This window comes from Lissotriton helveticus, chromosome 8, assembly GCF_964261635.1.
Source record: "Lissotriton helveticus chromosome 8, aLisHel1.1, whole genome shotgun sequence".
In the NCBI taxonomy this organism is placed as follows: domain Eukaryota; kingdom Metazoa; phylum Chordata; class Amphibia; order Caudata; family Salamandridae; genus Lissotriton; species Lissotriton helveticus.
In genome coordinates, this window is record NC_136069.1 from 300,833,137 (window position 1) to 300,846,049 (window position 12,913).

General features: G+C 43.5%; 1 protein-coding gene across 2 annotated transcripts in view; it reads right to left on the bottom strand.

The window, feature by feature from the left end:
• CPAP (centrosome assembly and centriole elongation protein) overlaps positions 1 to 12,913 on the bottom strand; it is a 442,941-nt gene that overhangs the window by 279,895 nt on the left and 150,133 nt on the right. For both annotated transcript variants that reach the window (XM_078657064.1, XM_078657065.1), the window contains exon 8: positions 10,281 to 10,413. In XM_078657064.1, coding sequence (XP_078513190.1) covers positions 10,281 to 10,413 — 133 coding nt within the window. The remainder of the gene's footprint in view (positions 1 to 10,280; positions 10,414 to 12,913) is intronic.

A 12,913-nucleotide genomic window follows, 5' to 3' on the forward strand; every position in this document is an offset into this window, starting at 1 on the left:
AAGAGGCATTATGGAAAAAGAAAGCCAGACAGTCACAGAAAGATGCCATCGAGCTATGGCGCAAAGAATCTCATAAAAGAACCGAAAAAGAAATCAGAAAGTCAGAACTAAGTAGAGAATCCTTAGAACGAGCCCAAGAAAAAGAATTAATCGAGATAGGTGAACGAGTTAAAACCGAACAGTCAGACAGACAGAGGAACGCCCTTATCAAGGGTATGTATCCTCTTCTTGCCGAGGGCTTGCCAAAAGCGACCCCGGAGGCATCCAGTAATTTTCCGCCACCACTAGTTCCGACTAAGCTACGTCACAAACCGACCGCAGCTGATATTTTCATCTCGTCCTATTTGGACGACACAGTCCCGGAATATGCAAATCCTGTTCCGCCGGTCCCTGTAAATCAGGCAATTCCTGCTCCTCCAGACACCGGAGTACCTGTTACGGTACCCCCGGTCCAGCCCGCCGTACAAGTCCAGCCTGCATTTCCATTTCCCACTCTGCCAGGACGAAGAGCATCAGTTGACGATTCTAGTTTAGGGGCCGCAGGGGGGGGTCCTCCAGGAACCCCGCCGCCACACAAGCGTTTAACGTTAGTCGAATTACATGCACAAGCGTCACAGCGTACGCCCAGACATCAGTCTGTTGCAGAAATAAGAAAAGCCCTTACCGAATGTGGCTATGACCCAGTCCCAGGCGAGGATAATATGGTTTTATATTCATTACGCGTAAGAAAGGTGACCGAGTATCTAGTCACCCTACCAGATATGAAAGAAGATCTAGACAGAATATATCGTTTCATCCGTACAGGGGATGATCCAGAAAGTATTAGTGACGTCATGTCTCAAAGGAAAGTTGAGATCCAGCTCATGTTATTAAAGTTCTTGATTAATTGTCTAATAAGAGAACAAGATTCCCCGACTAAAGATCAGGCCGAAATGAAAATCCTGACAAGGTGGAGTGATAATATAGCCGAGGGTAAGCATAAGAACATCAGTAGTATAGAGAGTATGTACAAGAAAATCCGTAAGGAAATAATAAGGTTACACGATCAACGTAAGGCAGCACAAGTAAGCGAGAAAGAAAATGACTCTTCTACAGAAGAGGTAGAGGATGAGAATCCCGCCAGAATAGCGTATGTAGGAAAATCTAGATTTCCAGACCGCCATTTACGCCTAGAACACAAGAAAATTTTTCATCATCCAGCACCAGAACAAGGTTCTCTGGAACAAGTATTTCAAGCTACCGATCACATTCTGAAATCACGAATCGGTTACAGTGAGTTAAGTACTATGCATGAACAAGAACTAGCCCGATCAGCAGTCCGATGGATTACTGATTCTACCACTTTTCCAGACGAAATAGTGGCACAAATGTTTCTGAAATTGCCCCCAGCCGAGCAGCGACTGGTGGGTATGTATATGATCCAGCACCTCATTACATTGTATGAGGGTCAACATTCTGATCCAGGTCCGTTACATGATGTCCTGAACGAGTTACTCCAGTATAAATGGAAAGGTTTAGGTACCGATTTAATTAGTGTCATTCTAGAACAGCGCCACAAATATAGAACGTTTTTGAACCCGCATTTTGTTCATGTCTCACCTCCAGAAAGTAAACCGTTTTACATAGACAGACAGAATCCGTTACGAGAAGTGCACCCAGTTAGGACAACAGATGGTGAAATGCAACGAGTGTTTGTTTACACTCCGATTACAAAGATGGAACTCTTAGAGATGAAAAAGTTAATTCCCTGTCATGATAAAGATCCAGCAGGGTTCCACCGAGAATTAAAAGACATGCTCCGTATGGGAGAATACACGTATCCAGATATAATTAAAATGTTAAAAGTCCTGTTGCCCGCAGGGGTATACGAAAAACTCAAGGAAAAAGATTGGGAGGTGGGAGAGAAAAAGATCGATTGGGCAGTTCTAGAAGCTGAAGATAAGATACGAGTACCAGGTACCGGTCTAGGAGAGAAATGTAAAGAATTACCTGAACTGTTAATACAAGTTTTGCCCAGATTATTAGCAACTAAAAAGGAAGACTGGGATGCAATCTCAGCCTGTAAACAGAAACAAGATGAAGACACTAGTGATTTTTATTCTAGATTCGAGAAATGTTTTAGTATAAACAGTGGCCTCAAGACAAGTAGCGAGTCATACCCTCATCTTTTTGTTACTAAATTAGTCGAGAACTCAAGTCCACAAGTTAAGAATCGAGTTTTGAAAGTCGAAAGTACCTGGCAAGCTAATACCCCGTCCCAGATGTTACAGATGCTTCAATATCACCAGAATAGAATCAGAGAAGAGCAAGAACACGAAAGAAAACGTATGAAAGACACGAAAATGAAAGTACTAGTTGCACAATCTGTTCCACAAGACAGTCAGAAGAGGGGTCCGAATCAAGCCAGTCACCCTGCAGCTCCCGTTAAAGGGACATGCAATTATTGTAAACAGCCAGGTCATTTCATAAACGAGTGTGCAGTTCTGAAACACAACATAGCTACCGGTAAGACTAAAGAAAGACCACGTCCGCCTAGACAAGAACAAGTTTCACAGACTTCTCAGCCACAGAATGCACAACAGACAGTTCCAGCACCGCAGCCTATTGCTGCAACACAGCATGTTACACAGCAGATGTACCAGTATGCCCAGTCAGAGTATCCAGAGTATCAGCCATATTCATGAAACAGCCTAGAGAGGGAGGTAGGCTTGCCTCTCATCGAGATTCCTGTAGATCAAGAGGGTACCTATGTTCATAGTCAAGTACTAGGGAAAGACAGAAAGTTTCTGATTGATACAGGGGCAAGTAGGACCACCATTAGTCACGCCGAAGTTCCAGGGGCTCCGCTCTCAGGCTCAAGAAATGTTTCCCTTGGATTTTCAGGAAAGCCTATTGTAAATGAGATATCTCAGCCAGTTACTCTAGAAGTAGGTCCATTGTCCCGCACTACTGATCTGTTACTTACGAAGTCATGTCCAGAAAATCTGTTAGGCATTAAGACACTGAAAGAATTAGGTGCAGTCATATGCTGCTCCCCAGAGGGAATACGATTGTTCCTACGTGACTTCAAGGGTCACTATGTATTACGAGATTTTGATTCAAGATTGTCTAATGTTCCGCAGCATCTATGGGCACAAGGTCCAACTGATGTTGGTTATATGCAAATCACACCCCATCGTGTGACTCTCAAGCCAGGTGTAGTGTTACCACGAATCAGGCAGTACAGACTGCCACCTGAGGCTGTAGCAGCCTTATCCAAAATTATTGACGAGCTCATCGCTCAAGGAGTAGTTGTAGAAACTGACTCCAATGTATGTAATTCTCCGATCATTCCTGTCATGAAACGTACTGATCCAAATGCACCCCCAGTATATCGATTAGTGATTGACCTACGAGAACTCAATAAATGTATTATTCCCCAGTACCCAGTTGTCCCAGATATCTCTTCCCTATTGACAGCCATTGATTCTGAAGCCTCATTTTTTTCAGTCATAGACCTCAAGAACGCATTTTTCAGTGTCCCCATTCATCCAGACAGCCAGTTCCTTTTCGGTTTTTGTTTAAATGGAAGGAGCTATATGTTCACACGCGCTCCTCAAGGTTTCACAGAAAGTCCAAGTATTTACAGTCAAGCACTTAAAAGACAACTAGACAATATTCACATGCCAACTGACACTGCCCTGCTCCAGTATGTCGATGATCTACTGATCACAGCCCGTTCTGAACGTGCTTGCGAGCGAGCATCCCTTACAGTCTTGTATTTCCTAGCCGAGATGGGGCACAAGGTGTCCCCTTCTAAGCTTCAATTCTGTGTCCAGCAAGTGATCTATTTAGGCCACTTACTGTCCAAGAGGGGTAGGCAGTTGACACCAGACCGTATCCAGTTAATAGCGAGTCTTCCTCAGCCCAAGACCCAGAAGGAGGTACGTGCTTTTATCGGCCTTACTTCTTATTGTAGACAATGGATTCCTCAGTATGCATTTCTAGCTAAACCACTGATACAGTTAACGACACAGGAGGCAGCCGTATCGACTGTCCTCCCTTGGACATCTGAACATACACTTAGTTTCAATGAGTTAAAGAAAGCTTTATGCCAAGCTCCAGTTCTAGCAACACCGAACTACAGTAAGCCTTTTACACTTTTTGTCACTGAACGCGAAGGTACAGCATTATCTGTTCTTACACAAGATCAAGCGGGACAATACAAGCCCTGTGCTTATTTTTCGAGCACATTAGATCCTGTAGCCCAGGCTCTGCCTGCGTGCCTCAAGTCAGTTGCCACCACAGCACTAGCTATCAGACAAAGTGATTCCATAGTGTTAGGACACTCCCTGACAGTACAAGTTCCACACTCCGTGGAAGTTCTTTTGAACCGAACACAAACTCAGCACTTGACAATTGCACGTTTAACAGGTTATGAATTGACACTGTTCCAGCCACACATAGAAATCAGACGCTGCAACGTTCTAAATCCTGCTACACTATTACCGTCAGTTAATTCGAATCCTGCCACACACGACTGTGTGGAAGTAGTCAACATTACGACAAAACCAAGACAAGATCTGACAGATATTCCATTACCAGATCCCGACCTGACACTTTATGTGGATGGTTCATGTATGAGAACAAGTACAGGAGAACTAGTAGCCGCGTATGCAGTGACTACTGACACTGAAGTTATTGAAACACACCGTATTGACACCCTGTCTGCTCAAGCAGCAGAGCTAGTTGCTCTGACACAAGCCTGCATACACGCTAAGAACCTGAAAGTTAATGTTTACACAGATTCACGCTACGCATTCGGAGTTGTACACGACTTCGGAGTGCTCTGGCAAGAAAGAGGTTTCATGACTTCTCATGGAACCAAGATTCAGCATGGTCTCCTTATTCAAGCTCTGTTAGATGCCATACACCTACCGACATCTATTGCTATCATGAAATGCAAAGCACATACGAAAGTTACCGACACTATTTCTCAAGGTAATGATCTAGCAGATCGCACAGCCAAGCTTACAGCACAGACTCCAGACGTTTCAGTTAAGCCAACACAGACACATACTCCAGATCCGACTACCTGTATGACAGTTAAAGACCCTACTCAAGATGTCATAGATATCCAGTTACATGCTACTCCCGATGAAATCAAGAAATGGTCCGAACAAGGAGGGGTCCAGACAGATCAGGGATGGGTAACGAAGGGTAAAGCCACATGGTTTCTCCCCGACTCTATGGTTCAAGTCATTATCAATACCGCACATAGTCCTGCACATTTAGGAGAAAAAGCTATGTTAGACAGTATCCAGAACATTTGGTTCAACAAGCATTTACGAGCTGCAGCCAAGCAGAAAGTCCGTACCTGTATGATATGTTGCCAGTTCAATCCAGGTAAAAGTGTCCCGGTGGAACAAGGTGGATTCCAGCCCCCTGACCACCCATTCGAGGTCCTCCAAATGGATTATATTCAGATGGAGCGATGTCGAGGTTTCAAGTATGTCCTTGTAGTTGTATGCGCTTTGTCCAGGTGGACAGAAGCATATCCAGTCCCAGATTACACAGCCGCGACCACTGCCAAGCAGTTGGTTCGTGAATTCTTCCCCCGCTACGGACTCCCAAGGGTCGTATATTCTGACAACGGCCAGCCATTCTCATCCGAGTTGATGAAACATGTTTCCCTTTTGTTAGGGTACCAGTGGAAGTTCCATTGTGTACGCCATCCTGAAGCAGCTGGTCTCGTAGAGAGACATAATCAGACCCTGAAAATCCGAATTGCAAAAGTTTGTCAAGAGAAAGGTGTGGACTGGCTAGTAGCTCTGCCAGTTGCTCTGTTCTACATGCGCATGGTCGCACATTCCAGATCAGGTCTGTCCCCGTACGAGGTCGTATTCGGCCGCCCCCCTAACATGTGGGGTACACCTAGACCCCGAAGTATTACCGATGTTTCAAGTAATATGCTGACAGATTACCTAGCTTCCTTGATGTCTGCCCTCAACTCTTGTCGTTCACAGGTTGCCGCCGCATTTCCAGACAATACCGAGGTGGCACCGCATGAAATCGTTCCCGGATCCATGGTCCTAGTGCGAAACTTTGATCGTTCAAGTCCGCTGGAGCCTCGCTGGAAGGAGCCCCGACAGGTCCTCTTGGCCACCCGTACAGCCGTGAAGTTGGAGGGACGAAAAGGCTGGGTGCATCTTTCGCACATCAAACAATTTTATGGATTGAAGCCAGTTTCAAAGAACATTTCCGAGCATTTAAAAGACTGCCAAAGTACTATTCTTAAGGACTGTCCCGCAAAAGACAATGATACTGCACCCTCCCTGATAGAGACAACTCCGCAACAGGAGTATAAGAAAAAGTTAAGGTCTAGTAAAATAAGTCAGCCAGTATGATTGTCTAAGTCCTCCCCTAGGTGAAACGGTTAGACCGGTTTCTGACATGTATAAAATAGACCCCCATAGCGAGAGAGTTAGTCAAAACTCAATCCGATGTATTGTTTTTCTAAGTTTCATATTATTTCTCAGCATTATGATTTCCTGCACCAGTTATGTATTTTATCTGTATTTTCCAGTTTCTCATGTAAATAAGTCTTCTAATGTTACAGTAGAGCACACGTTTAGTGATCTGCCTCCTCATGAACTCTCTTATCGCCTCGCTATGCGTAACAATTCTTTTATCCGCATGTTACATTATTCACACCAGACCAGCAATGCCACTAATTGTTGGGTGTGTGGTCGACTCCCCCCTTTCCAGACACCGAAGGGAGTTCTGCCACTCTTTCCTTATCCATTTTCACATAATGGTTCGTGTGGAGCATGGTCCACGTTAACGTCATCCTCAACAGATATGTTTTTTCTTAACAGTACATGTTTCCCAGACAAGCAAGGTCTTCCCCACAGAACAGGGTTAGATCTCGAAAACGAAGTTTACAATTTAGGTAATTATTCTTCGAGTTTTATGGTCCTGAATGTTCAGTCTGATACTACTCCAGACTTACCTGCTATTTCAGTATTACCAGTCAAAGGCGAATTATGTGTCCGAAATAATGGTTCCGTACATGTAGGACATAGTGATTGTACTACTATTGTCAAGTATAGTGACAGTGGGAAATCTATTTTCAAAGCTTCACGTCATTCTTATTTTATTTGTGGTCAAACCGCATATGTTCGTCTGCCCCTCGATTGGGAGGGAACATGTTACATTGCCTTCCTACTGCCACCAGTTTTCCTAGCCCCATCTGATTATCATAGAAACACACATCTAGTACACGTTAGACATAGAAGGGAGTCCCCGATTGTCGATTATACTGAAACTGCTCTAGAACAATATACAGATTTCAATAGAGGTTTCTTCTTCTTTATAGGACCTATCCAGAACAGTAAGCTAATCCGTAGGTTAACCAGAACCCTTGAAGCAGTAGTGAATGAGACTGCCTCTGCCCTAGGTAATTTAACCGAAGAGCAATCTGCTATGAGATTTGTCGTGCTCCAGAATCGTCTCGTCCTTGACGTCATACTGGCCGATAGGGGCGGGGCCTGTAGAGTCATCGGATCTAGTTGCTGCATTTTCATTCCAAATAACGCGCCGTCTGTTTATTCAGCTATAACCAGACTTCATAAAATTGCCCATCTGTTACACCAAGATCCAGGCACCTGGACATGGTCCGGTTGGTTCTGGAATATAATTTCCGCCTGGGGATGGAAAGTAATGTCCTTTCTAGGTATTGCAGTAGCGATCATATTCAGTTGCTGCCTCTGTATACAATGTGGCCCTGCGATTTGCGGCATTTGTGCTACCTCTTGTATTCCTAGTCCCAAGTCCCGTTCTAAATCCCGTTCCAAGAAAATTCGAGACGAGCAAATGATACTGTATGAAATGATAGATGGTATCATGAATATTGATGTTTCCTGATGGAAACGTAGTGACAAGGAGGGAATGTGGAAAAGTAATTTCTGCCATGTTCTGTGTCCCTACGCGTCCTCCATCATATGTTATGTGTACATGATTAATATGCATATGTATTCCCTCTGTTCGATTAAAGACGCAATTACAGTTGTGTCCATTACTAGTACGTCAGTTTCCAGTTCTCGTGAAAGCTACGAGTATTAGGCCTATGTAAAGTCACGTTGCCACGTTTCTCAGTATGCACGTTATTTCATTGTAAAGTCCCCGTTTCTAGGCCTCAAAAGGGCCCAGACACCAGATTTCAGCTCCTGTCTCCTGATCCCTCGCTGAGGAGCGATACAGCCCCCACCTGTGTTCCTGACCCTTCACTTACTTCCTGCCTCACAGTGCCCGGCTCGGCCTGGCTCTGCCTCTGAGTCTGCCAAGAGTATGTTATGATTCTAGTTATCAGTCCAGCCCTCCTTCTCTGCATTCCTAAGCTACTGAACTGCATCAATAGTTTCCGTCATTGTCTAGCCTTTACGTCTCCATGTAAGAGAAATATTGTATTAAATGGTCCTTTAATATTCTTCATCACGCACTACATGTAGAATAATGCATGCTCCAGTTTTGGAGTCCGTTAGCCTCTCCCCTCCTGAATCTTAGTTTATATCAACATGTTCTCTAAACATCAGATACTAGATACTGTTTAGGTACATGTCGCCCTGACTCTCCAGACTTCAGTCTCTGCTCCTAGCACAGAGTTCATAGCCCCCAGCTTCTCCTAGTAACATGTCATTGTCAGTTTGCGCGCACCATTAGGTTAGAGGTCCCGGCTCCTTAGGTAGCCCCCTCCATGTTTCCGCCCCATTTATGACATATTCTGTTACGTTTGCATCACATGTCTATGTATACGCCCCTGTTACACCCATTTTCACCCTTATCTTTCACGACTGCTATTGACCACACCTACTGCTCCGCCTATCGTATGTATTGTAATGCAACTGTTTTTAGTATATATGTTCGTGTATTGTTATTAAATGTTAGCGCGCTCATCCCAGATCCTGCCCGGCAGCTGTCGGGGCCCCCCTGTCAAGCGCTGCCATCCTATTCCTGTGCAGGTTGTCCTGTTCCTGTCCTTATGCTGTATTAAACCTGCAAACTCCTACTACCTCGAATCTTGACTCTTATTTATTGAGCTATCTGTTATTGCTATGCCTAGTCAAACCTAGATCCGGTATTATTTATTTATATACCACAAGACTAGTGCTGTAACCTTTACCAAAGGCTGGAGAATCAATTTGATGTGTTTAACCTGACAGCTGACAATTTATTAAGCTTATATTTGGTTCACAGACACGTAAATGAACAAAAACTCTAGCTGCATTAGTTGAGAGATACAGCTTTTTATGCCTGCATTATTCGATGGATCCAATGAATAAACCGGTGAGACAAACTGAAATTCAGGTGTTGTAGCTATGTCCCTAGCTGATTAAAATAAGTCATTGCATCGGTTGTAGCTAATGTGAAATGGAAGCTGAATCGTTAAACAACATGCCTTACCTTAAAAATCTTTTGTTTACAATTGGACAACAGCATTTGTAAACTTTATCTTACGAGTGTGGGAATTCGAAAGGATTAGTAGTCTCCTTGTGTGATACTTTTAAGAAATGGAAAAAGGATACCACAAGTGTGAACAGTTTTATCTGCCGATTATCGTAAGTGAGAGACTTGATTTTAGGGTCGATTTAAAAGGTCCTAATGATTGTCATTTGCAGTTTTACAGTATTTCATTTATTTCCATTTGATTTTATTTTGTCCTACATCAATCATTATGAACATTTTAGATTTCCTAAAGAAAGTATATTAATGAACCTCTCACAAAAAAAACAGAAACTCTTGGGGGGGCGTGGAAGCTTTTAGTATGAAAAACTGGAAAAGAATGGGTACCTACTGCCCCACATCCCAGCACTCAGTCAGCCAAAAGCATTATGGTAAATGCAGCGCATGATACCACTTACTTCAGTGACAGTTTTTCGTTTTTCTCCCATGTTAGTGCAGCCAGCGCTCTGTATATCTACACACCTGTTTCAGGATAGTTCTCCTTTCTTCAGTAGAGAACAACACATCATTTTGGGGGTGCTGGAAATGCTGCCCACAGTTTTCTCAGGTCTCTATACCACTCACTGGCACACGAAGCATTTAGTACACCCAGTTCCAAGTAGATACAAAGCAAACTGAAAAATACCTTCATAGCAAAGTACGAGATCAAAGTGTCACAGAGTTGATTCAAATATGCACAACTAAATGCTATATTTCTGTCACATCATTGCAGTAGCAGTGACTCAGTTTACAGATTGATGAATAATACATACCAGTTATGTAAAGCAGGAATGAGTTACCTGAATTTTTCCATTGCTTTCTCTTGGTCAGCTCGAAGTTTTGCTAGAGAAGCATTCTCAAACTTAAATTTTTCAACTTCCCTTTCTAGTTCAGCAAGCTTCTCTTTTAAAATCTGCGATCGAACAATGTCGCCTAAAACCAAGAAATAAGTGTGTATCACTAACAGACAAAGTCCTCATTGTAACCATCTCAATCATAAAAGTATCAAGAAGCAGATGCAATGAATTGTTAGTCTTCACAGAATGACCAACACATCCAGATGACAGACCAGGGCTTAAAAACAGAGCTCAGGAGAAGGAAGGTAAAGAGGATTCGGAGCATAGAACACAGATGTAAAACATTTGGTTTTATCAGGTTTCGATCCCTACTAAACAAATAAATGTATTATATTATACAAAATGTTTACCTGCCATTCGGAGTAGCTTTGCAGACTTTCTGGATTCGAATGTTATGAATTATTTCGCCATCTAGTGTATGGGTCGAGAATGGCCCCTTTTTTTTGGCCTTTCTCGCAGAGCGAAATCTTATGTCATTGGAACAGACATCTGTCCGTCATTGCCGGAGCAGATTCGTGGGCGTTCCCGAGAATTTTTTGCTTTTTGCCCACGTCATGCGGCGGTGGGCGGTGCTTTTTTTTTGTTGTCTCTGCATACTTCGTCACACCAGCCTGCTCGCTCTCCCTGTGAGGACGCAGACCCGACCCGCTCCCTACTCCGAGCAGGGGTGGGCTGCGCGATTTCACTTTCCTTGCAGGTAATCGGCATTTTCACAATTTTTTATATCCCGTTCCCGCCCCCCCTCCCGCTGTCCGTGTGCCCGTTCCCGCCCCCCCTCCCGCTGTCCGTGTGCCCGTTAACCCACCCCCATCCCGCTGTCCGTTTGCCCGTTCCCGCCCCCCCTCCCGCTGTCCGTGTGCCCGTGCTTAATGCTTGTTTCTGCTTGTTTACAAAGGAAAATAGCCCTCAGCCGCCAGTGTGACACATCTCTATTTGCATCGAGCATTAAGTACACAAGATATCAATTTGGAAGCTGAATTTTGAAATCGGTATCAGGCATTGAGTGAAAGATGTATAAGTGAATGACATGTAAATAATGGGTTAGCGGGAACAAGCATTAAAAAAAAAAAGCCTTCGTAACGCTAACCTTTATATAGCACAAAAACAAATGCACCGAATGCAGAGATCTGAAACCCCCATTTCACCCTCCTCAGGTGTCTGCAATTACTGCATGCTTGAGTGTTGGTCTCCAGGAAACTGACTATCTAGGTAATGCTTCCTTTGAAATGCTAATATAAAAGGTGCTGCACTTGGAGGAGGCGCAGCGAGCACACAGGAGGAGGGTGAGAGGAGAAATGTATGTTTGAAAAGAGGCCTAGCGCTAATCTGATGTATTTTCTCGAGAGAGAGTCTCATAAAAGCTTTTGATTCAAACGCCAGGGCACAACAGGCGTCTGGGAGGACGGTGTTCACATCCAGCTGCCTTTGAATCAGTGGCACAGAGCCACTCATTTCTGTGTTCCATTTCACACAGACAGATTTCATAATGATGCAGCAGCAGATAAACCTCACTATGTATTTATTGTTTCTATCAGAAATATTTTGTTTGAATTTCACTCATTCCATACTGTCGTGAAAACAGCCGTCCACGCTCCCTCCACGGTCATTCTTTGGTACTGTGCAATGACATACTGCCATATTTGTTGAAATATTCCACTGAAATGCCTCGAACATACCTTTCTGATATACTTTTCCATCAACAGGTTTTTTTTAAGAAACAAACAAGACAGAGTAAAACATGAATAAAATATGAGAATATCTGGAAATTAAATTTGTCGTACTGACAAATAATTACCAATATTCTGACACTATACGTCCTGTGGTCTTATATGTTCCAAAACTCTGTTTGTGAGACATATATGAGGCATCCTATAGTGGAGTACTAGTATGAATAACCCACTGTGATCTATACACTGGAATGTGTACAGAATCAGTCTGTAGATTTCCCAGCTGCTAACAATGGCCCACAAATGAGTTAACAAGCATTTGCATTGCAATCGGGCACGCATTTACAAGAGTTATAGCTACTGGCGTTGTAAATGATAATGTATTTTACCCATGTGTGTTTGCTTGGAGTATTGTGGATGTATGTGGTGTGGAGTGAATTATGTGTGTTGGATTGGAATTGTGTGGGGTGGTATTGTTTGGCATATTTGTGTAGTGGTGAAATTAATTTGTGGTACCAACGTTTTCCCCTGTGGGTACTTGTTCACATACCACAGCTGTCCCGGAGTTTGTCACAATCTGGCACCATTTTTAGACTCTGCTGTCAGAGGCCAAGTGCTATGTAAATGAAGGGCTGTGTCGACAAAAAAATATAATGTAAAAAGTTTGCCTGTACTGCGCCCTGATAGTCAAAGCGAATTATGTTTTACTGATTGCGGCATGAGATGATTCATTTTCATAATCAAATAGCTATTTTTAAATGCATTATTTGTGTATTTTGTTTTCATTCTATCATTTGCAAGCGCAACTTCTACTCCACTTGCTGTATCAACATTCAAGAGAGCTGTTCCGAGCTGGAGTCGAGGAGGGGATGGGGGGGCTCGGGAGGGAGGGGGGCTTCTGCGACTGTT